The sequence below is a fragment of the Chelon labrosus genome, assembly GCF_963514085.1.
Source record: "Chelon labrosus genome assembly, chromosome: 21".
Taxonomy (NCBI): Eukaryota; Metazoa; Chordata; class Actinopteri; order Mugiliformes; family Mugilidae; genus Chelon; species Chelon labrosus.
The window spans coordinates 17,234,889-17,259,771 of NC_140354.1; the positions used below are offsets into that span (position 1 = coordinate 17,234,889).

At 40.5% G+C, this 24,883-nt stretch overlaps 1 protein-coding gene across 1 annotated transcript; it reads left to right on the forward strand.

The window, feature by feature from the left end:
- Positions 1 to 2,803: 2,803 nt before the first annotated feature.
- Positions 2,804 to 22,937, forward strand: LOC311506194 (scavenger receptor cysteine-rich domain-containing protein DMBT1-like; the record flags this gene model as incomplete). The annotated part of the gene is made up of 11 exons (XM_084570071.1): positions 2,804 to 2,972; positions 4,566 to 4,880; positions 5,811 to 6,125; positions 6,588 to 6,830; positions 15,438 to 15,470; positions 15,569 to 15,880; positions 16,544 to 16,828; positions 17,430 to 17,717; positions 19,932 to 20,243; positions 21,469 to 21,793; positions 22,350 to 22,937. 11 exons carry the CDS (start codon positions 2,804 to 2,806, stop codon positions 22,828 to 22,830), a joined length of 3,078 nt encoding a protein of 1,025 aa, XP_084426197.1. The 3' UTR covers positions 22,831 to 22,937.
- Between the last annotated feature and the right edge of the window lie 1,946 nt (positions 22,938 to 24,883).

The window sequence follows — 24,883 nt, forward strand, 5'->3', positions numbered from 1 at the left end:
GGGAGCAATGATGAACTGGCAAAGGAAGAAGGAAACCCTGAGACTAAATACAAAGGGAATAATGAGGTACAGGTGAAACACATCAGGGTGGGGCAAACAATCAGAGGCAGCAGCCACACAGGGGAAGTGATGACATCTGAAACCATAGAGAGTTGGTGACTACAAAATAAAACAGGAAATGAACAAACCCAGAAACAATTGATTTAAGACATAAGACATAAGACATGTTCATTAATCCCACGTATTATATGGGAAAATATCTTGTCACAGTAGCATGGAATTTGGCAAATGTATATACAGAAAAACATTGACAGGGAAAAATTAGAAAAATATACACAAAAAATAACAATACTCTAAAAAATATGAAGAGAAAAACTAGAAATATAAAGACATTCTGTATATACAGTGTGGTGGTGGAATAAACTTTACAAATAAATAATTGCTTAAACTTAAAACTATGAGATGGTGAGGCAGTGGTTTGTGCAAAAAGGCAGTGCAAAAAAACTGATTTATTTGTGCAAAAAGACAGTTATTGTTGACTCAGGCTGGTGTTGTACAGCCTGATGGCAGCTGAAATGAAGGACCTGCGGTAGCGTTCCTTCTTGCAGCGTGGATGCAGCAGTCTGCTGCTGAAGGAGCTGCTTAGGTCCGAAACAGTCTGATGCAGTGGGTGAGAGGGGTTGTCCATGACTGATGTCAGCTTGGCTAACATCCTCCTCTCACCCACCTCCTCGATGGAGTCCAGAGAGCAGTCCGGGACAGAGCCGGCCCGTCTGACCAGTTTGTTCAGTCTCTTCCTGTCCCTCTCTGAGCTCCCACTGCTCCAGCAGACAACTGCATACAGGATGGCAGAAGCCACCACAGAGTCGTAAAAAGTCCTGAGCAGTGACCTGCACACTCCAAAGGACCTCAGTCGTCTAAGCAGGTGGAGACGACTTTGGCCCTTCTTGTACAGGGCGTTTGTGTTGTGTGTCCAGTCCAGTTTATTGTTAAGGTGAACACCCAGGTACTTGTATTCCTCCACGACCTCAATGTCCAAGCCCTGGATGTTCACCGGTGCAGTCAGATGTGGTTTCCTGCTGAAGTCAATCACCACCTCCTTTGTCTTGCTGACATTGATGTGCAGGTGGTTCAGAGCACACCAGTCCACAAAGTTGGTGATGACCTCCCAGTACTCCAGATCGTTTCCCTGAGACACATGCCCGACAATGGCTGTATCGTCAGAAAACTTCTGGAGGTGGCAGCTGTCAATGTTGTGTCTGAAGTCCGATGTGTACAGGGTGAAGAGGAAGGGAGAGAGCACAGTACCCTGCAGCGCACTACCACAGCAGACACACAGTCGCGAAGCCTCACATACTGCGGCCTGTTGGAGAGGTAGTCGGTGGTGCATGCAGCCAGGCTACTGTTAACTCCAGCTCCCTCCAGCTTCCCCCTGAGCAGTGATGGTTGGATGGTGTTGAAAGCACTGGAGAAGTCGAAGAACATGACTCTCACAGTGCTACCGGTGTTGTCTAGGTGGGAAAGGCATCTGTGCAGCAGGTAGATGACAGCGTCTTCCTCACCTATGCCTGGACCTTGAGGAGTCTGGAGCTGATGCCATCATTTTATTTACGTGTGTATTTAATACTAAGACCTCAATAGGTTGTTAGTTTAGTGGGAAAAAAAATCTGTCAATTTAATGATATTGCACTTGAAAAGATAGTTGGAGCTGTGAGTTTATCAATACATCTATGAGTGATACTTTCCATTAGTGGTGACAGTGAGGATGCAATGAGCTGTTAGTGGTAAATGGTTTGTGGCCAAGGTGTGATGTCTTCAGGGAGCTTTACAGAACTACAGTATTATTGGGCTATATCACGTACAAATGAGTTGGACGCAAATGGAGGAGTCAGGGTTCAGGTAGTTTAATCAAATGCATGGTCAGAACCCGGAAATCAGGATTCAGGCTAAGGTACAGAGGTCCGGCAGGCTTTCACCACATATTAGTCATTCAACCCCCTAGTCAGCACTACGATATCTGCGCAACCAGTTGACATCTAAACCTTTCATGAGGTTTAAAATGATAAAAATGAATTCATGAGAAGAATGTAACCCTTGCAGGCGTTTAGGTAAAAGTGAACCATGCACATGTCACACCAGTGAAGTGGCATTACAGGTGCAAAGTTTGACATTTAGGATGTTGTGGTTCCCCTCTATCTCTCTTCCTCTGAAAGGAAGTGTCTGAAGTGTAGATCACACCCTTGAGAATCCTACCACGGGTAGATCATACTGCACAGAACGCATTTGGTGTCTCAGCCATGGAGAGCACAACAAGGAGAAAACTTTATTTGTTCGGTGAGATGCATTTTGTATTCAGTAGTTTCCATTTTCATGCTTGTTAGCGGAATGGATCAGACTGAAAACCATTAGTTAACGTTGCTGTTAGGTCTTAGTTTGTTTCATGTTTCTAAATCAAACACGAGCCAATGTATATCTCGGCATACAGTAATCATCTCACGGTGAAGTCTATTGAGATCCATTTTTCTCTTTTGCAGTCTTTCTTTCGATCACATCTTCGGCTTCTACGGGTGAGACTATTCTTTCGATTCATACGTAGAAATGTATTTAGTTTCAAAGTAAAATGCATTAAAAGGGAAATGATTATGTCTTGTATCTAATAGCTCAGATCAGATTAGCTGGAAACGGGTCAACCCGGTGCCGTGGAAGAGTTGAAATCTACCACAATGGCTACTGGGGAACAGTCTGTGACGACAACTGGGACAAAAATGATGCTAATGTGGTCTGTAGACAGTTGGACTGTGGGATGGCAGTGAGTGCTCCTGCTTCTGCTCACTTTGGTAAAGGAACTGGAAAAATCTGGCTTAATGATGTGGCCTGTTCAGGAAAAGAGAACTATCTGACTGAGTGTCAGCACAGAGGATTTGGGGGACATAACTGTGGACACGGTGAGGACGCTGGTGTCGTCTGTTCAGGTGAGAAACATTTTAAATCATCCACAGAATGTCAAATGTTCTAAATGTAAAGTGTCAAAATGCCCCTGACATTTTGAAAACAGCTAGCTAATTCATTCAACATTCAACTTGCCCGGTCTGCAAGATAGCAGCTTTGCAAATGCAGAATCAGGCTGTGAGTTGCCAGGTTATAGAATAGTCTTTAGTGTCATTGTACATGCACGACCAAATTGAAAACGCAGACCTTGACAGTGCAAGGAAGCTGTAGAAAATAAATGAACACTCAGAGGGGAAGTTATGGCTCTCGGGTGAAAACTATATCCAGAGTGTGGATGTTGTGTTTCATCAGAATCAGAATCAGAATCAAAATCAGAAAAGACTTTATTGCCAAGCATGTTTGTACATACAAGGAATTTGCTTTGGTGTTGTTACGCATAAATAAAATAAAAAAAAATTAAATATAGAAATATGCTCTGGCCGTGTAAAACTTGCAGATTTGTTTGTAATGACCTTTGAATTGTATGAGAATGTAACCAAGTTCATTTTTGCGAACAAGTGGTCATTTAACTGATATCAGCCCTCACTATGACAATGTAAAAACGGTTCTTTCACAAGATACACAAGAATAAAAGCTTGGTGAAAGCATATTCAGTATAGGCCACTCTTGTCTTAATTGTGTGTTTCTCCATACTTTCACAAAATATTAAAGTTTTTGCCCTTATTCCAATAAAAAAGAGAAAAATCTTCTAAGTACCTGTTAAATCCAGTCACTTTCAGAAGTCTCCAAATCTGAAATTAGAAGCATGTGAGCATGTTAGCACTTAGGTCAAAACCATTTTCATGAATATACATAATGTAGATTTACAATATACATACATACATATTAAAAGTATTTGCACCCCTTTTTACATTTGTACATGAAAAAAAATAATTTTCACCCAAGTCCTGAAAGTAGACAAAGAGAACCCAGTCAAACAAATGAAACCGAAATGTTACACTTTGGTATTTGTTTAGTCAGGAAAATATTAGATATCTGCGAGGTGCAAAAGTAAGTGCACCTCTAGGATGTTAATGTTTAGGCCAAATTAAAGTCCATCTGTCCAGCAGTGTTTCAAATCAATGTAATGAAACTCAGGTGTTGGTCAGTGCACCTTTTTGTACAACACATTTGTGGAAATGTATGATGGCACAGACAGAAGAGCTTCCTGAGGACTTCAAAAAATAATCACTGTTGCTCATCAGGTTACAAAAGATGATAAAACCATCTCTAAAGAGTTTGAACAGATTGTGCCAAATTGAGGACTTGTGTAAAATTCCTCCAAGCCGCTGCAGACGACAGATCAGCAGTTACTGGAAACGCTGCTGTTAATGCTGCACAAAAGAGTCACACCAGATACCGGAAACAGTGCACATGATCCATTTTCAAAATAAACAAACACGGAGGCATACTACGTTTTTGTTGTCTTTCAAGACTTGCGTGAAAATCTTCTGATGTTTTGAGTCATTTTTATGCAAAAATGTAGAACATTACTTTAATAATACAAACCATTATGTGCATACAGAAAGTGGTATAATTTCGTTTATTTTCTTTTTCTTTTTTTTTTTTTTTTTTAGAAGGTTATATCAGATTAGCTGGCCATGGGCCATACCAGTGCTCTGGAAGAGTTGAAATAATTTTCAACAACAGCTGGGGAACAGTCTGTGACAACGACTGGGACGTACATGATGCTGAGGTGGTCTGCAGACAGCTGAACTGTGGGACAGCACTGAGTGCTCCTGGTTCTGCTCATTTTGGTCGAGGAACAGGAGAAATCTGGTTTGATGATGTGGACTGTTCAGGAAATGAGAGTTATCTGAGTGAGTGTCAGCACAGTGGATTTGGGAAGCATAACTGCAATCATGGTGAGGACGCTGGTGTCATCTGTTCAGGTGAGAGACAGTTTGAATCATCCATAGAATATGAATGTAAATTAAATATTTTTTATCTCTACCCTTTTACAGTTAAATACCATCCTGCTGTGACGCTTTGACAATAGGTTGCTAATTTATTCATTAGTTATGTTGTGCACACTTCCTCTGTACCAGCTGTGGTCTGTTCAGCAGTGATATTTGTTGTAATTAAACAAACTGTGGGCGGCACAGTGGCGAGGAGGTTAGCACTGATGCCTCGCAGCGAGAAGGTCACTGGTTCGAATCCATGGAGTTTGCATGTTCTCCCTGTGTCTGCGTGGGTTCTCTCCGGGTACTCCGGCTTCCTCCCACTGTCCAAAGACATGCTCATTAGGTTAATTGGTGATTCTAAATTGGCCGTAGGTGTGAATGTGAGTGTGAATGGTTGTCTGTCTCTGTGTGGCGACCTGTCCAGGGTGTACCCCTGCCTGGCGGCTGGGATGGGCTTCAGCAGACCCCCGCGACCAGGAATAAATGGGTATAGAAAATGAATGAATGAATGAATGAATAAACAAACTGTCAAATATGTTAGTGGCTTTTGTGGCACAGGATAGATTGATATGGAGAAAATGTGATTATGTTTTAGAAAGAAAAAGGAACCCTTTTATATATATTATTATTATGTAAAAAAGAAATTCATTGTTCTTCCTCCTTTAAATTGCCACTCCTGTGATTTTCTGCTCCGCTCCATGTTTTTTGCACCTATGTCCTGTGTGTGTATGTATATGCCTGACCACAAATGGAGTTGTGTTTACTGTGTTCACAACATAAGTCGGCAAGAGTTGTGATGTGTTTGCTGACAGTTTTCACATGCTCGGCGCTCTTTAACCACATTTCTGAAAGTTTTATGTATTTATTGTTTTCGATTACAATTCTCTAAACTTCATATTACATTCTTTCCTTTTTTAGATGATCAGATCAGATTAGCTGGCTATGGCTCAACCCCGTGCTCAGGAAGAGTTGAAACTAATTTCAACAACAAATGGGGAACAGTCTGTGATGATACCTGGGACTTAAAGGATGCTGATGTGGTCTGTAGACAGGTGGGCTGTGGGACAGCACTGAGTGCTCCTGGTTCTGCTCACTTTGGTGAAGGAACTGGAGAAATCTGGCTTGATGATGTGGCCTGTTCAGGAAATGAGAATTATCTGAGTGAGTGTCAGCACAGAGGATTTGGGAAGCACGACTGCAGCCACAAAGAGGACGCTGGTGTCATCTGTTCAGGTGAGAAATACTACATACTACAAGCATCTACAGAATGTCAATTACTGTAAGGACAATATTTTCTTGTCAATCTGTTTTTTTTTTTATCTTGGTCATCTAGTCATTGCAGCTTTTCTTGTCTTCGTATGCTTGGTACTGAAATTAAGGATTAGGGCTTGAAATGATGGTAAAGTCCTCATTCTCATTAAGTGCATTATTCATCACCGTAGGAAACTGTTTATGTATTTACAATATGGGAATATTCATATTGGGGTTGTACCGACTAGTCTGCTGCTGAAACTGCTGGTTTATATCACTGCACACTACATAGCTGCAGCGCTCAGTACTGATAAGCTCAAGTGACTAGTCCACTCAACTTTCACCACATATTAGTCGACTTTAAAAAAAGTTTTGGTCTCATTTTGACACGTGGAAATTAATGTACACTGTTTTTGTTCATTTCGTTGTCCCTTTTGTATCCAGAGCTGCTACAGCCCAGCATCTCCCTGACATCTCCTAATGGAGGGCTGGTCTGGAGTCCTGAAGGTGCAGTGATCACCAGGGGTTACAGCTTCAGCTTCACCTGCTCCATTAACTCCACCTATAATTCAGGCCGTTTCCTTTTCATCTTCTCTGGCAACACCATCGACTCTAAGCCAGCAGTCAACAACTCAGCCTCATTCAACTTCTCTGTAGCTGGCTATGAACACCAGGGCACCTACAGCTGTGTGTACAAAGTTACAGTGTCCAGAAGGAACCTCATTTCAACTAAAGCTCCTCTGATTAGTGTCGCAGTTAAATGTAAGTAAACCTCAGAACACAGATTTGTTATTCTGTAAATTATGAGCATTTCCTGACTGGCCAATGGCAAGGTCAATTCAATCTATGAAGTACATTTAAAACCAACTGAAGTTGACCAACGTGCTGTACCAGCTGATAAAGCATAAAAATAAATTAACACTCTGTCAAGACAAAGAAGAGGAAGAACTTTCAAACTGAATTAAACATGAAAGAATAAAGATAATATATGGGGCTTAAAAAACAGCCAGTGTCTGGATCAGCCTTAAGACCAAACTCAAACAGTTTGAGTTCCTCAACTTGGTTCTTGGGACAGTCAGACGTGACTAGTCAGATGACCTGAGAGACCTTCATGGGATTTGTAGTTGTGAGACGAAAACACAACTATTGTGCACATTATATAATACAATTATAATTAATAATACAGCAAAACTGTCTCCATGTTGTGCATGCATGTAACTCCTCAGGGCAACAAGTCTCAACATCTTGTTGCATACCCTTACAAAGTTCTCACTAAGGTGAATATAGTGGCGCTGTGTGTTATTTGTAGTACCATGTTTAGCCCCCGAGATTGAGGTCTAGTTTAAGGTGTCCCTCACAAAATCTGATATGAGTTACTCCTACTCCTGCTACAATCCAGCTCTGCTGGGTGGCATGGAGGTGCAGTGGGAGGCACTGTAGCCTCACAGCTAGTTTGTGTGTTTGAACTTGTTCTATTAAAAAAGCATTTAAGAAATCAGCTGGACTTGTAGAGTTTCTTGAGAAGACATTTCACCACTCATCCAAGTAGCTTCTTCAGTTCTAAGGGACTGGTGGGAAGTTGAGGTTAAATTTGTACCTCAGAAAACTTTGTTGACTTGTTTCCATAATGAACAGAAACTGGCACGACGAGCGTCCATTAACGGTTAGATACTTGCTTACTCGGATGGGTGGAAAAATGTCTTCTCCAGAGAGTGTACAAGTCCAGTTGCCCTTCTTAAATGCCTTTTGGAAATACCATGACCTGGATGACTGAAAACCTATATACTGTATATACACTGCCGGGCCAAAAAAAAGTCAACACCTGGATTTAACTAAGCAAATAGATACGAGCCTCCTATTGGATAATTACAGACAGAAAGACACATCCTGTGGTCTTGGAAAAGATGTTACTGTGTTTGAGAAGGGTCAAATCATTGGCATGCATCAAGCAGAGAAAACATCTAAGGAGATTACAGAAACAACTAAAATTGGGTTAAGAACTGTCCAATGCATTATTAAAAACTGGTGGGAAACCATCGTCTTCCAGGAAAAAATGTGGTTGGAAAAAATTCCTGATTGATCGTGATCGGTGATCACTTAAAGGTTTGGTGAAATCAAATTGAAGAAAAACAACATTAGAACTGAGAACTAGGGCTATGTTTAATAGTGAAAGTAAGAGCATTTCCACATGTACAATGTGAAGGGAACTCAAGGGATTGGGACTGAATAGACGTTGTAGCCTTAAGAAAACTACTAATCAGAGAGGCTAACTGGAAAAAAAGGCTTCAATGGATTTCTTTCTTCCCTGATGTTCACGGGCATATTCCAAGATGACAATGCCAGGATTCTAGGGCTGAAATTGTGAAAGAGTGGTTCAGAGAGCATGAGACATCATTTTCACACATGGATTGGCCACCACAGAGTCCAGACCTTAACCCCATTGAGAATCTTTGGGATGTGCCGGAGAAGGCTTGCACAGTGGTCAGACTCTCCCATCATCAATACAAGATCTTGGTGAAAAAAATAATGCAACACTGGATGGAAATAAATCTGGTGACACTGCAGAAGCTTATCAAAACAATGTCACAGAAATATTAGAGTGTGTGACCTGTTTTTTTTGTGTTGACTTTTTTTTTTGGCCAGGCAGTGTAAATGGTGCAAACGTGCCCAAAAAACAATTATTGTGAGTCTTTTGTCTTCTAGTGCCTTTGTTGCTGCTGGCACGCTCAGCAGCTGTATTGATGTTCCTGTTTCTCCTGCTGCTCGTTTTGGTGGTCTGTCTCGTACGCAGTAGAAGAAGACAAAGAAACCTGGAGCCCTCATTAAAGCTCAGTCTGTACTCACCAAGACACAAGAACACAGTTATTATTTCATATTGTCAAGAACCACTTGAACATAACTGCTCTGTGTGTCAAGAAATATTTTGTTCTGATTCTTGTGTTTCAGTGACAGTCGCACAGAAATGTGACGAGGAGGAGAGGGACCATGTGAGCGCTGATTGAGCAGGCAGGAGAAGTGAAGGAAGAAGAGTAACGCTCGTGATTCCTAAGAAGAAGTCAAAAGTTTCATTGGGACTTGGAATTACATTGATGACTTATTGGTCCGTCTCAGAATGTCCTCCATCTAACTTGATGTGCTGCTAACAGCGCTGGAATCTCAGGTTAAAAGGAAGACCACCACTTTCCACTTGAACAGTTCCTGGAAGTATAAGGTGCACATTACCAAATTGGACAATAACAAAAGTGTGATGGATGCAAAAAATAAATAACTATCCTGTATCCTTAAATATCCTCAAATTTGCGACAATTTTTGATGATAAATGTGAACTTGGTGTGCCTTTACTCCTTTTACAGTCTACCAGTGAATGAACTGTCCAACTTCTTGCCGAGTCATGACATGTGAGATATCTTACTGATGCATCAGACAATTCTTCGTGTGAACAGCAAACCCAAAATGTTTGCGTGCTCTTAACAAAGTAAAGCATCTAAGTTTCCGCTTCCTGACTCCATGTCACAGTTACCAGACTTCACACACTTTTTTCTAACCTACACCGATTCTTTTGACAAAGAATGTTTTTATGTAGATTTTTATTTTTTATGTAGATTTTTACCAAAGGCATTTTATAACATGCAACAATGGTGAAGAAAATGGTGAAAAGAACGTCGGAACGTGGCACAAATGTGTGTCTCATGTTTTAATTTGAGGGATGTTAGAGTCTCATATCTCCACACAGATGTCTTTATCTCTTCATGGGAAGATCAAGTGATGTTTAGACTGCATGCTTCATGTATACCTTATCATGCAATTGCCGTTTCCATTGCACTTTTGGTGCAGGTTTTGTGAATAAATGAAGTTAAAGTCATGGTGAGTCAAGTGAAACTGACAAATGCAAAAGAACATGAAAATGCAAAAGAATTAAGTGGTTGGATACGTATACTTAGAGGGTCACCATCCAGGACATGGAAAAAAAAGTCTGAAAGTAATCTAAAAGCATCTAAAAGTAATTTAGCTCATTTGAATCTGGCTTCAATTCCAAGATTTCAAAGACTGACAAGTGTTATGCAGTTTATATTCAGTAAGTTCCACTGCAACCAGTGTACACATGCATTATTAATCATCTGTAGACGGGAAACAAAATATCAGTTTACTTTTTTGATCAAAACACAAAAAATATCATTATCAAAAAATTATTATTATGATTCAGGATTCAGCAGTTGTTTATCCCCTTTTTACTTTTCAGTCATGTAGTGAGTGCCAAAATTGACCACAAGAATGTGACATACTGGATTCCTGGAGGAAAAAATAAATAAAGTAAGCCCTGTGTCTGTATCACCTTGCTGCCACCTCAAGGTAGAGTCATGCCTCTGCAACAAACGTCGGTGAGGCTGTTAATGGCAACAAGTCTGAGACCTGGGTCTGAAATGACTCCCAGTTTCTTTTCCTTTGTGAGACGTTCACAGTACACATGCATCTCTCTGCCTTTGCAAACTCTGCTGAGGGCTTGTGATTTTGCGGCAGTAGTCAGGAAAGGAGGCAAAGTGAGATAAAGTGACTTCTGTAATTGGTTTGATTGCACACAAATTCAAGCAACATCACAGCTGTAGCTTGCAATAAAGAAGCATGAGAGTAAAGGAATAGACCTTCAGTTTAAGTCATAAGGCAGTAGATTGCAATTTTACAATGTCTTTGTAGGTGAAGGAGGAAGCTGGACTGTCACGGCTTCTCTGAAACTGCTCTGTTGCTATGGCGACAGCCTGATGGTTTCTTGATCTGTGGAAGAGATGGGGTCTTAGTCTGATATCCCAGCTGACTCCGCTCACTAAGTAGAAAACGCAGTTGGCTTTCTTAATTAGTTCTTCGGCGCGTAGAATTTTAATTTTAACATATAACTTAGAAAAAGATTCTGACGAGACACAACAGAGCTTGGGAAACGTTCTTCAGATGGATTCCAAGCTGTGGGTATATTCATTTCATTCATTTTCTATACCCGGTTATTCCTGTTAAGGGTCGCGGGGGTCTGCTGGAGCCTATCCCAGCTGTCATCGGGCGAGAGGCAGGGGTACACCCTGGACAGGTCGCCAGTCCATCGCAGAAACAGACAACCATTCACACTCACACACACACCTACGGCCAATTTAGAATCACCAATTAACCTAACGAGCATGTCTTTGGACGGTGGGAGGAAGCCGGAGTACCCGGAGAGAACCCATGCAGACACAGGGAGAACATGCAAACTCCACACAGAAAGGCCAGCCGGCCCATGGATTTGAACTGGTGACCTTCTTGCTGTGAGGCATCAGTGCTAACCACCTCACCACTGTGCCGCCCGCTGTGGGTATAAAAACGCAAATAAATTTGCAAAGAAGAAGGCGATGAAGAAGACAAAAACTAAGACTAAAGTTAAAAGAAAGCTGAAGTTGAAGTGTAGAGAAGGAGTTAAAATAAAAGTAAAAGAGTAAAAGTTAAAAACTCAAAAGTACAGAGAAGAGCGTGCCCCTCTATGTTTTATCTGTTAATTGTTCAGGGCATGTTTTGGGTCAGGTTTCCAAAGTCTTCGTGCAGAAGGAGAAGGGAACGCCTATAATTCTTTTTCTAAAAATATCTTATTACCTGATCTTCTTAACCTACTTTTTAATAACTAATTTAATCATTACACCATTCACCATGGCTGGTTATCAATGTTTTTGCCAATGTAGCAACATTCAACATTACAGGATGACATATCTGAACGACCAAATCAAAACATTTCATTGTACAACGTTCAAAATCGTCTCATTGTGATCCTATGCACTTCCCGAAGAACAATATAGGACTTACCAGATGATTACAATTTTGATAGACATAGTATCAAAGTTAGGTTTTTAAAAAGAAGTGAAGACCAGGATTTTGCTCAAGGAGGTAAAGAATTTACGACCCTTATCTGTTTTTCTCTGGTCACTCTGGTGAGAGAGAAAGAAAGTGTTCGGCATGTTTGCGTGTGTGTATCTCTGAAATTAATGAATCAATTAATGAATCACAGATTTATAACGTTATGGAGTATAACATTAAGATTTCTAGATTCTGTCCATATGAAGCAGGGGAGATAACTCCTCTCATCTGTCGTTTTTAGTTCCTCAGATCCTGTTGCTGTTCTTTCAATTACAGAATAATTAGATCAGAAAAAGAGAGTGGGAAATTCCACAGCCTTGTAAATCTGTGTCCTTTGACTCAGTCGAGGTCCAGAGTTAGCATGGGTCTGTTCAGCATCAGAAATTGGCACCTTTACTGCTAAGGTGTAAAGATTGGTCCATTAGAAGGGTTCTTCCGCAGGGCAGCCTCTTAAATTTACTTTCCAGAGAGGGGAAGAGATAGAGAGGACAACACCATCCCCTACAGTGGTGACACTGTTGGGGATTTATTCAAAATAAAAGGCACACTGAACCAGCATGGCTACCACAGCAACCTGCAGTGACATGCTATCCCATCCGGTTTACATTTAGTTGGACCATCATTTATTTTTCAACAGGACAATGACCCCAAACACACCTCCAGGCTGTGTAAGGGCTATATGACCAAGAAGCAGAGTAATGGAGTGTAGCACCAGATGACCTGGCATCCACCTGGCGTAAACCCGGTCGAGATGGTTTGGGACGAGATGGACTGCAGAGTGAAGGCAAAAGGGCCAACAAGTGCTCAGCATCTCTGGGAACTCCTTCAAGACTGTTGGAAAACCACTTCAGGTGACTGTGTCATGAATCTCATTGAGAGAATCCCGAGTGTGGAAAGCAGTAATCAAAGCAAAAGGTGGCTTTTTTGAAGAATCTAAAATATGAATCAGAAACATACCACATAATTCCATAACTCCATACATAATTCCATATGTGTTCATTCAGAGTTTTGATGCTTTCAGTGAGAATCTACAATGTAAATAATCATGAAAACAAAGAAAAAACATTAATTGAGAGGGTGTATCCAAACTTTTGACTGGTAGTGTACATATCCAAAAAGGTTCAAAAAAGGCAACTGGACTTGTAGAGTTTTAGAGAAGATGTTTCACCACTCATCCGAGTAGCTTCTTCAGTTCTAGGGGACTGGTGGGAAGTTTCTGGTCATTAGCATAACAAGTTTTTCAGGAGGAGTTCCTATTTAAACCTCAGACTTCCCACCAGTCCCCTAGAACTGAAGAAGCTACTCGGATGAGTGGTGAAACGTCTTTTCTAAAACTCTACAAGTCCAGTTGCCTTTTTTGAACCTTTTTGGATATACCATGACCTGGATGACTGAGAACCTTCACAGACGGTAGTGTACATAGAATTAAACTGCATGTTAACATATAAAACTGACCTACTGGTGTTATGGTTCAGCTGATTTCTGTCTGAGGAATACTCAAACGGAGTTTGACCCTTTAATTCCCACACAGATTCTTGAAAGTAAAAATATGTCCTACTGTATGTGTAGAGAGACAGAACCTCGTCAGAATGTCCCTGAACCCAAAACCTCAAGAGTATAAAAAGGAACTTGGTTAGAGGAGGACTCAAACACACAACTCAGAACTCAGGTGGTGGATGGAAAGCCTTTTCTTCCAAAAGGCAAGCAAATACAAAGTCCACATTAGTAGTGGGGAAAAACTTCAAGCGCACAAGGAAAATACTCAAACAACACAGATAGAGAGAGAGAGAATGATAGAGAGCTGGTGACTACAAAACTACAAACTACAAAAACATTAAATGAACAAACCCAGAAACAGTTGATGTGATTCCACAGAGGTCATTTGGTATACCGTGTAGAGACCTTAATAGGTTGTTAGTTTAGTTGAATAAAAAACAGTCAATTTAATGATATTGCACTTGGAAAGATAGTTGGAGCTGTGAGTTTATCAATACATCCATAAGTGCTCATTGCTTCCTGACTCCATGTCAATGAGCTGTTAGTGGTAAATGGTTTGTGGCGAAGGTGTGATATGTCTTCAGATAAATCTTCCTTCTTAGGAGCGTTACAGTACTACAGTATTACTGGGCTACATATGTTTGTAATGCAGTGTGAGGTGTGTTCAAGGTGTCAGTATCCCATATTCCAGTTTAGTCTTATTTAAATCTCTTATTTGCATTTTTTTTTCAAAGCTCTCCACAGATGATAGACTTTTTTGACATCTTTTATTTTCCTGAACCACTTGCCAAAGACCTGTCAGCACTAGGATTTGAACCAACTAGTCAACTACTCCACTTTACTGCTGTGCCATGACGCTTCAAGCAGGAACTCAACTCGTCGAAGAAAACAGGTGAGGAGCCCAGCAAACGAGAAACGGTTCATCAAGTGTGTGGAAATACTTCACTAAAGATGAATCCCATACTACCGTGACATATCAGTCCTGAAATACAACAAATGTACTACTGCAATGCACACTGATGGTGCCGATTTATATAGATACTACATATCTACAGCGTGCAGTATTGATAAGCTCATGTGTTTATGTTAAGTGCTTTCATGTTCTATTAGTTGACATTGTTGCTCTGGCTGTAGAGCAGACCGACGGTGTTTATGGTGTTGACGTGGTCTATGATCGACAGTAGTCCGTGTTCAAGCTTCAATTACTTTGCAGAAAAGCCGCCGTAGCTTCTTTTGTGTGAGACACTACTATATGTATTCAGGTCAAGCATATAGATTTCATTGTTGCAAATCATTACTTTCTACTGTATTTTTATGTGTGACGCCATCGACTAGTTGACGTCAAATCGACTTTCACCACATATTAGTCAACTAAAAAAGTTGTTCAACCCCCAGTCAGCACTATGATATTTGCACATATGCAATAACCAGTTGACATCTAAACCTTTCATGAGGTTTAAAATGATAAAAATGAATTCATGAGAAGAATGTAACCCAAACGTTAACATGTCATAGCGGTGGAGGATTCTGAACCAGAAGTGACAATACTGGAGCAAATTTTGGCATTTAGGATGTTGTGGTTCCCCTCTATCTCTCTGTCTCTGAAAGGAGGCGTCGGAAGTGTAGACCACACCCCTGAGATTTCTACCACGGACAGATCATACTGCACAGAACAGTTTGGTGTCTCAGCCATGGAGAGCACAACAAGGAGAAAACTTTATTTGTTCGGTGAGATGCATTTTGCATTCAGTAGTTTCCATTTTCATGTATGTTAGCGGAATGGATCAGACTGAAAACCATTAGTTAATGTCGCTGTTAGTTCTTAGTTTGTTCTTAGATTCTAAATCAGACAGGAGCCAAAGTATATCTCAACATGCAGTAAGTCATCTTATGGTAAAGTTTATTGAGCCCCATTTTTCTCTTTTGCAGTCTCTCTTTTGATCACATCTTCGGCTTCTGCAGGTAAGTCTGTTCTTTTCTTTCATAAGTAGAAACGTATTTGGTTTCAAAGTAAAATGCATTAAAAGGGAAATTATTGTCTTATATCTGATATCTGATAGCTCAGATCAGATTAGCTGGCCTTGAGTCTACTAGGTGCTCTGGAAGAGTTGAAATCTACCACAAAGGCTCCTGGGGAACAGTCTGTGATGACAACTGGCACATGGATAATGCTGAGGTCATCTGTAGACAGTTGGGCTGTGGGACAACACAGAGAGCTCCTGTGTCTGCTCAGTTTGGTGAAGGAACTGGAGAAATCTGGCTTGATGATGTGGCCTGTTCAGGAAATGAGAATTATCTGACTGAGTGTCAGCACAGAGGATTTGGGAAGCACGACTGCAACCATGGTGAGGACGCTGGTGTCGTCTGTTCAGGTGAGAAACAGTTTGAATCATCCATAGAATATGAATGTAAATGAAATATTTTTCATCTCTACTCTTTTACAATTAAATGCCATCCTGCCATGACGTTTTGACAATAGGTTGCTAATTTATTCATTATTTAAGTTGTGCACACTTCCTCTCTACCAGCTGTGGTCTGTTCAGCAGTGATATTTGTTGAAATTAAAAAAACTGTCAAATATGTTGGTGGCTTTTGGGGCACAGGATTGATTCATATTGAGAAAATGTGATTATATTTTAGAAAGCAAAAGGAACCCAATGTAGTGATGTTGTGTTTTTTTTAATATTTAATAAATTGTGTCTATTGTATTTTTCGTTGTTCTTCCTCCTTTGAATTGCCTCTCCTGTGATTTTCTGCTCCGCTCCATGTTTTTCCACCTATGTCCTATGTGTGTATGTATATGCCTGACCACAAATGGAATTGTGTTTACTGTGTTCACAACACGAGTTGAAATATTTGAAAAAGCAAGAGTTCATGAGTTGTGATGTGTTTGCTGACAGTTTCACTAATGTCAGAGGGGGGCAGCATGCTCAGGTCTCTATGACCGCATTTCAGTTTTTGTTTTTTTGTTTTTTTTTAATACAATTACACTTACACAAAAACTTCATATTATATTATTTCCTGTTTTTTGGTAGATCACATCAGATTAGCTGGCCATGGGTCAACCCGGTGCTCTGGAAGAGTTGAAATCTACTACAACAACAGCTGGGGAACAGTCTGTGACCACGACTGGGACATAGATGATGCTGAGGTGGTCTGTAGGCACCTGAACTGTGGGACAGCACTGAGAGCTCCTGGTTCTGCTCACTTTGGTGAAGGAACTGGAGAAATCTGGCTTGATGATGTGGCCTGTTCAGGAAATGAGAATAATCTGACTGAGTGTCAGCACAGAGGATTTGGGAAGCACGACTGCAACCATGGTGAGGACGCTGGTGTCATCTGTTTAGGTGAGAAACAGTTTGAATCATCCATAGAATATGAATGTAAATTAAATATTTTATATCTCTACCCTTTTACAGTTAATGGTTTACCAGTGATATTTGTTGTAATTAAACAAAATGTCAAATATGTTAGTGGCTTTTGGGGCACAAGATAGATTCATATTGAGAAAATAAATGTGATTTTTGAAAGCAAAAGTAACCCAATGTCACTGTTGAGTTTTTTTTTAATATTTAATGAATTGTGTCTATTATATTTTTCGTTGTTCTGCTCCTTTGAATTGACGCTCCTGTGATTTTCTGCTCCGCTCCATGTTTTCCACCTATGTCCTGTTTGTGAATGTATATGTCTGATCACGAATGGAAGTGTGTTTACTGTGTTCATAATATAAGTTGAAATATTTGAAAAAGCGTTGAGTTGTGATGTGTTTGCTGACAGTTTCACGAATGTCAGAGGGGGGCAGCATGCTCAGTTCTCTTTAACCACATTTCAGATTTCTTTTATATATATATATATATATATATATATACATACACACAATTACACTTACACAAAAACTTATTATATTCTTTCCTTTTTTAGAAGATCAAATCAGATTAGCTGGCAATGGGTCAACCCGCTGCTCTGGAAGAATTGAAATTATTTTCTACAACAGCTGGGGAACAGTCTGTGACAACTACTGGGACATAGATGATGCTGAGGTGATCTGCAGACAGTTGGGCTGTGGGACAGCACTGAGTGCTCCTGGTTCTGCTCACTTTGGTGAAGGAACTGGAGAAATCTGGTTTGATGATGTGGCATGTACAGGAAATGAGAGTTATATGACTGAGTGTCGCCATGGAGGATATGACAAGCACAACTGCAACCATGGTGAGGACGCTGGTGTCATTTGTTCAGGTGAGAAACAGTTTGAATCATCCATAGAATATGAATGTAAATTAAATATTTTTAATTTCTACCCTTTTACAGTTAAATACCATCCTGCCGTGATGTTTTGACAGTAGGTTGCTAATTTATTCATTATTTAAGTTGTGCACACTTCCTCTGTACCAGCTGTGGTCTGTTCAGCAGTGATATTTGTTGTAATTAAACAAATTGTCAAATATGTTAGTGGCTTTTGGGGCACAGGATAGATTCATATTGAGAAAATGTGATCATACAAAGCCTGGCCAAAAAATAAGTCACCACCAAAAAAGTCACACACTCTAGTATTTCGTTGGAACTCCTTTAGCTTTGATTACAGCACACATTCTCTGTGGCATTGTTTTTATAAACTTTTGCAATGTCACCAGATTTATTTCCATCCAGTGTTGCATTAATTTTTCACCAAGATCTTGTATTGATGATGGGAGAGTCTGACCACTGCACAAAGCCTTCTCCAGCACATCCCAAAGATTCTCAATGGGGTTAAGGTCTGGACTCTGTGGTGGCCAATCCATGTGTGAAAATGATGTCTCATGCTCCCTGAACCACTCTTTCACAATCTGAGACCCATGAATCCTGGCATTGTCATCTTGGAATATGCCCATGAACATCAGGGAAGAAAAAAATCCATTGATGGAATAACCTGGTCATTCAGTATATTCAGGTAGTCAGCTGACCTCATTCTTTGGGCACATAATGTTGCTGAACCTAGACCTGAGCAACTGCAGCAACCCCAGATCATAGCACTGCCCCCACAGGCTTGTACAGTAGACACTAGGCATGATGGGTGCATCACTTCATCTGCCTCGCTTCTTACCCTGATGCCCCCATCACTCTGGAACAGGGTAAATCTGGACTCATCCGACCACATGACCTTCTTCCATTGCTCCAGAGTCCAATCTTTATGCTCCCTAGCAAATTTAAGCCTTTTTCCAGTTAGCCTCACTGATTAGTGGTTTACTTAAGGCTACACAGCTGTTCAGTCCCAATCCCTTGAGTTCCCTTCACATTGCACGTGTGGAAATGCTTTTACTTTCACCATTAAACATAGCCCTGAGTTCTACTGTTGGTTTTCTTTGATTTGATTTCACCAAACGTTTAAGTGATTGACGATCACAATCAAGCAGGATTTTTTTCCTACCATATTTCTTCCTCAAAGACAATGGTTCTCCACTATCCTTCCAGTTTTTAATAATGCGTTGGACAGTTCTTAACTCAATTTTAGTAGTTTCTACAATCTCCTTAGATGTTTTCTCTGCTTGATGCATGCCAATGATTTGACCCTTCGCAAACAGACTAACATCTTTTCCACAACTATGGGATGTGTCTTCAGACATGGTTATTTAAGAAATGAGAAGCTACTCATTGCATCAATTGGAGTTAAAGAGATAATTAGATCAGCGTATATCCGTATAACGGGAGTGTTCAGGGCACCGAGACTCACCCTCTAAATAATGTATTTTCTGCCACGAAACTCCGGACTCAACAGTGAATAGCACTAGCGTATCATAACAAAATATTGGCGAAATGAACGAGTTTCACGACCTGAACACTCCTGCTATATGGATATATGCTGATCTAATTATCTCCTGAACGAGTGCAAATGAAACAAAAGTGATATTAGTGAGTAAACAATGGTATTTTATGCAAGAAATAAGGTCCAGGTTGTAAAAAACAGTAATTCCCCTTTAAATAACTTGTTGTCAGCTGAAAGATAATCAACCATGCAGTAATTATCCAATAGGAGGCTCGAACATATTTGCTTAGTTAAATCCAGGAGGCGACTTTTTTTTTGGCCAGTGTATTTTAGAAAGCAAAAGGAACCCAATGTCATGGTGTTGAGTTTTTTAACGTTTAATAAATTGTGTTTATTGTATTTTTCGCTGTGCTGCCTCCTTTGAATTGCTGCTCCTCTGATTTTCTGCTCCGCTCCATATTTTTCCACCTTTGTCCTGTGTGTGGATGTATATGCCTGACCACAAATGGAATTGTGTTTACTGTGTTCACAACATAAGTAGAAATATCATCGTGTACAGTTTCACTAATGTCAGAGGGGTGCAGCATGCTCGGTTCTCTTTAACCACGTTTCAGAATGTTTTTTTTAATACAATTACACTTACACCAAAACTTCATATCATATTATTTCCTGTTTTTTGGTAGATCACATCAGATTAGCTGGCCATGGGTCAACCCGGTGCTCAGGAAGAGTTGAAATCTATTTCAACAACAGCTGGGGAACAGTCTGTGACCATGACTGGGACAGAGATGATGCTCAGGTGATCTGCAGACAGTTGGACTGTGGGGCAGCAGTGAGTGCTCCTGGTTCTGCTCACTTTGGTGAAGGAACTGGAGAAATCTGGCTTGATGATGTGAAATGTTCAGGAAATGAGAATAATCTGACTGAGTGTCAGCACAGAGGATTTGGGAAGCACGACTGCAACCATGGTGAGGACGCTGGTGTCATCTGTTCAGGTGAGAAACAGTTTGAATCATCCATAGAATATGAATGTAAATGAAATATTTTTTATCTCTACCCTTTTATAGTTAAATACCATCCTGCCGTGACGTTTTCACAGTAGGTTGCTAATTTACTCATTATTTTAAGTTGTGTACACTTCCTTAGCCTGGTCGTCACCATCCTACGTTTCCGCCCGAAATTTGATTTCGGTCTGGCACGGAGTCTGGCCAAATTGCACTCCTGCGGTTCGCGTGTAACCGCGCCAATCAGCGAACAGTTTGAGTGATGACGCGGAACTCGCATGCCGAGTTGCTTGTAGTCCAGCGAAGCTTGTAGTTCAACAGCATAGCAACAATGGCAACGGAGGAAGAGACGCTAGAAGCCATCCGCGAAGTTGTCTCAACTCTCGAGAGCATCACGGAATTAAAACCAGAACAAGAGGCTTGTCTTGTCAATTTTATAAATGGCAAGGACGTCGTAGCTCTCCTTCCAACTGGCTTTGGGAAAAGTTTGATTTATTTAAGTGGTAAGCGTAAGAGCCTGAACTCCAGCGCACAATATACGTCATTACCAAACGTTGCTGATTGGTTAAGGGAACTCCAATGATTTTAAACCTCAAAATAAGCATCTGCCCATTACGGAGACAGATTCCTATTACATTGGGCCAGACTAACGTGCCAGACCGAAATCAAATTTCGGGCGGAAACGTAGGATGGTAACGACCAGGCTAACACTTCCTCTGTACCAGCTGTGATATTTGTTGTAATTAAACAAACTGTCAAATATGTTAGTGGCTTTTGGGCCACAGGATAGATTCATATTGAGAAAATGTGATTATATTTTGGAAAGCAAAAGGAACCCAATGCCATGGTGTTGAGTTTTTTTAATTTTAACTAAAATGTGTCTATTGTATTTTTTGTTGTTCTTCCTCCTTTGAATTGCTGCTCCTGTGATTTTCTGCTCCACTCCATGTTTTTCCACCTATGTCCTGTGTGTGTATGTATATGACTGAGCACAAATTGAATTGTGTTTACTGTGTTCACAACATGAATCGAAATATTTGATAAGGCAAGAGTTGATGAGTTGTGATGTGTTTGCTGACAGTTTCACTAATGTCAGAGGGGGCCAGCATGCTCAGTTCTCTATAACCACATTTCAGGAAGTTTTATTTATTTATTTTTTAATACAGTTACACCTACACGAAATCATCTTCATATTATATTCTCTCCTTTTTTTTAGATCATCAGATCAGATTAGCTGGCCTTCGGTCAACCCGATGCTCTGGAAGAGTTGAAATCTATTTCAGCAACAGCTGGGGAACAGTCTGTGACGATGACTGGAACTTAAAGGCTGCTGAAGTGATCTGTAGACAGTTGAAGTGTGGGACAGCACTGAGTGCTCCTGGTTCTGCTCACTTTGGTGAAGGAACTGGAGAAATCTGGCTTGATGATGTGGCCTGTTCAGGGAATGAGAATTGTCTGACTGAGTGTCAGCACAGAGGATTTGGGAAGCACGACTGCAACCATGGTGAGGACGCTGGTGTCATCTGTTCAGGTGAGAAACAGTTTGAATCATCCATAGAATATGAATGTAAATTAAATATTTTTTGCTTCTACCCTTTTACAGTTAAATACCATCCTGCTGTGACATTTTGACAATAGGTTGCTAATTTATTCATTATTTAAGTTGTGCACACTTCCTCTGTACCAGCTGTGGTCTGTTCAGCAGTGATATTTGTTGCAGTTAAACAAACTGTCAAATATGTTAGTGGCTTTTGGGCCACAGGATTGATTCATATTGAGAAAATGTGATTATATTTAAGAAGGAAAAAGGAACCCAATGTCATGGTGTTGAGTTTTTTTAAATATTTAATAAATTGTGTTTATTGTATTTGTCATTGTTCCTCGTCCTTTGAATTGCAGTTCCTGTGATTTTCTGCTCTGCTCTATTTTTTCTTCCTATGTCCCTTGTGTGTATTCATGTGCCTGACCACAAATGGAATTGTGTTTACTGTGTTCATAACATAATTCGAAATATGTCAAAAGGCAAGAGTTCATGAGTTGCGATGTCTTTCCTGACAGTTTGGGGAGCATGCTTTGTTGTCTTTAACCACATTTCAGGTTTATTCTTTTCAATACAATTACATTTACACAAAACTTCACATCATGTATTTCTTTCTTTTTAGAAGATCAGATCAGATTAGTTGGCAATGGGTCAACCCGCTGCTCTGGAAGAGTTGAAATTAATGTCGACAGCAGATGGGGAACAGTCTGTGATGACAACTGGGACATAAATGATGCTGAGGTGGTCTGCAGACAGTTGAACTGTGGGACAGCACTGAGTGCTCCTGGTTCTGCTCACTTTGGTGAAGGAACTGGAGAAATCTGGCTTGATGTTGTGTACTGTTCAGGAAATGAGAATTATCTGACTGAGTGTCAGCACAGTGGATTTCAGAGGCACGACTGCAACCATGGTGAGGACGCTGGTGTCATCTGTTCGGGTGAGAAACAGTTTGAATCATCCATAGAATATGAATGTAAATTAAATATTTTTTATCTCTACCCTTTTACTGTTAAATACCATCCTGCCGTGACATTTTGACAATAGGTTGCTAATTTATTCATTGTTTAAGTTGTGCACACTTCCTCTGTACCAGCTGTGGTCTGTTCAGCAGTGATATTTGTTGTAATTAATAGGGATGTACCGAAATGAAAAGACTCCACCGAAACCGAAAACAGAAAATGCTCTTCTGGGCCATTTTTGGCCGAAAATTTTCGGTGGCCGAATATTCGGTGCATCCCTAGTAATTAAACAAACTGTCTTATATGTGGGTGGCTTTTGGGGCACAGGATAGATTCATATTGAGAAAATGTGGTTATACACTGCCTGGACAAAATATAAGTTGCCACCAAAAAAAAAAATTTCGTTGGAACTCCTTTAGCTTTGATTACAGCACACATTCTCTGTGGCATAGTTTTGATAAGCTTTTGCAATGTCACCAGATTTATTTCCATCCAGTGTTGCATTAATTTTTCACCAAGATCTTGTACTGATGATGGGAGAGTCTGACCACTGCACAAAGCCTTCTCCAGCACATCCCAAAGATTCTCAATGGGGTTAAGGTCTGGACTCTGTGGTGGCCAATCCATGTGTGAACATGATGTCTCATGCTCTCTGAACCACTCTTTCACAATCTGACACCCATGAATCCTGGCATTGTCATCTTGGAATATGCCCGTGAACATCAGGGAAGAAAAAAATCCATTGATGGAATAACCTGGTCATTCAGTATATTCAGGTAGTCAGCTGACCTCATTCTTTGGACACATAATGTTGCTGAACCTAGACCTGAGCAACTGCAGCAACCCCAGATCATAGCACTGCCCCCACAGGCTTGTACAGTAGGCACTAGGCATGATGGGTGCATCACATCATCTTCCTCTCTTCTTACCCTGATGCCCCCATCACTCTGGACCAGGGTAAATCTGGACTCATCAGACCACATGACCTTCTTCCTTTGCTCCAGAGTCCAATCTTTATGCTCCCTAGCAAACTGAAGCCTTTTTTTCCCAGTTAGCCTCACTGATTAGTGGTTTTCTTAAGGCTACACAGCTGTTCAGTCCCAATCTCTTGAGTTCCCTTCACATTGTACGTGTGGAAATGTTCTTACTTTCACTATTAAACATAGCCCTGAGTTCTACTGTTGGTTTTCTTCCATTTTATTTAACCAACTGTTTAAGTGATAGCTGATCACGATCAGCCAGGACTTTTTTCCGACCACATTTCTTCCTCGAAGACAATGGTTCCCCACTATCCTTCCTGTTTTTAATAATGCGTTGGACAGTTCTTAACCCAATTTTAGTAGTTTCTTCAATCTCCTTAGATGTTTTCTCTGCTTGATGCATGCCAATGATTTGACCCTTCTCAAACAGATCAACATCTTTTCCACGACCACGGGATGTGTCTTTAGACATGGTTCTTTAAGAAATGAGAAGCTACTCATCGCATCAGTTGGGATTAAATAACTTGTTGCCAGCTGAAAGATAATTACCCATGCAGTAAATATCCAATAGGAGGCTCATACCTCTTTGCTTAGTTAAATCCAGGCAGCGACTTTTTTTTTTTTTTTTGTCCAGGCAGTGTATTTTAGAAAGCAAAAGGAACCCTATGTCATGGTGATGAGTTTTTTATTATTTAATAAATTGTGTTTATTGTATTTTTCGTTGGCCTCTCGCCCGATGACAGCTGGGATAGGCTCCAGCAGACCCCCGTGACCCTAAACGGGTATAGAAGATGAAGATGAAGATGAAGTATTTTTCGTTGTTCTGCCTCCTTTAAATTGCCACTCCTGTGATTTTCAGATTTGTTTTTTAAATACAATTACACTTACACCAAAACTTTATATGATATTATTTCCTGTTTTGTTTTTTTGTTTTTTTGAAGATCATATCAGATTAACTGGCCATGGGTCAACCCGGTGCTCTGGAAGAGTTGAAATCATTTTCAACAACAGCTGGGGAACAGTCTGTGACAACGACTGGGACATAGATGATGCTGTGGTGATCTGTAGACAGTTGAGCTGTGGGACAGCACTGAGTGCTCCTGGTTCTGCTCACTTTGGTGAAGGAACTGGAGAAATCTGGCTTGATGTTGT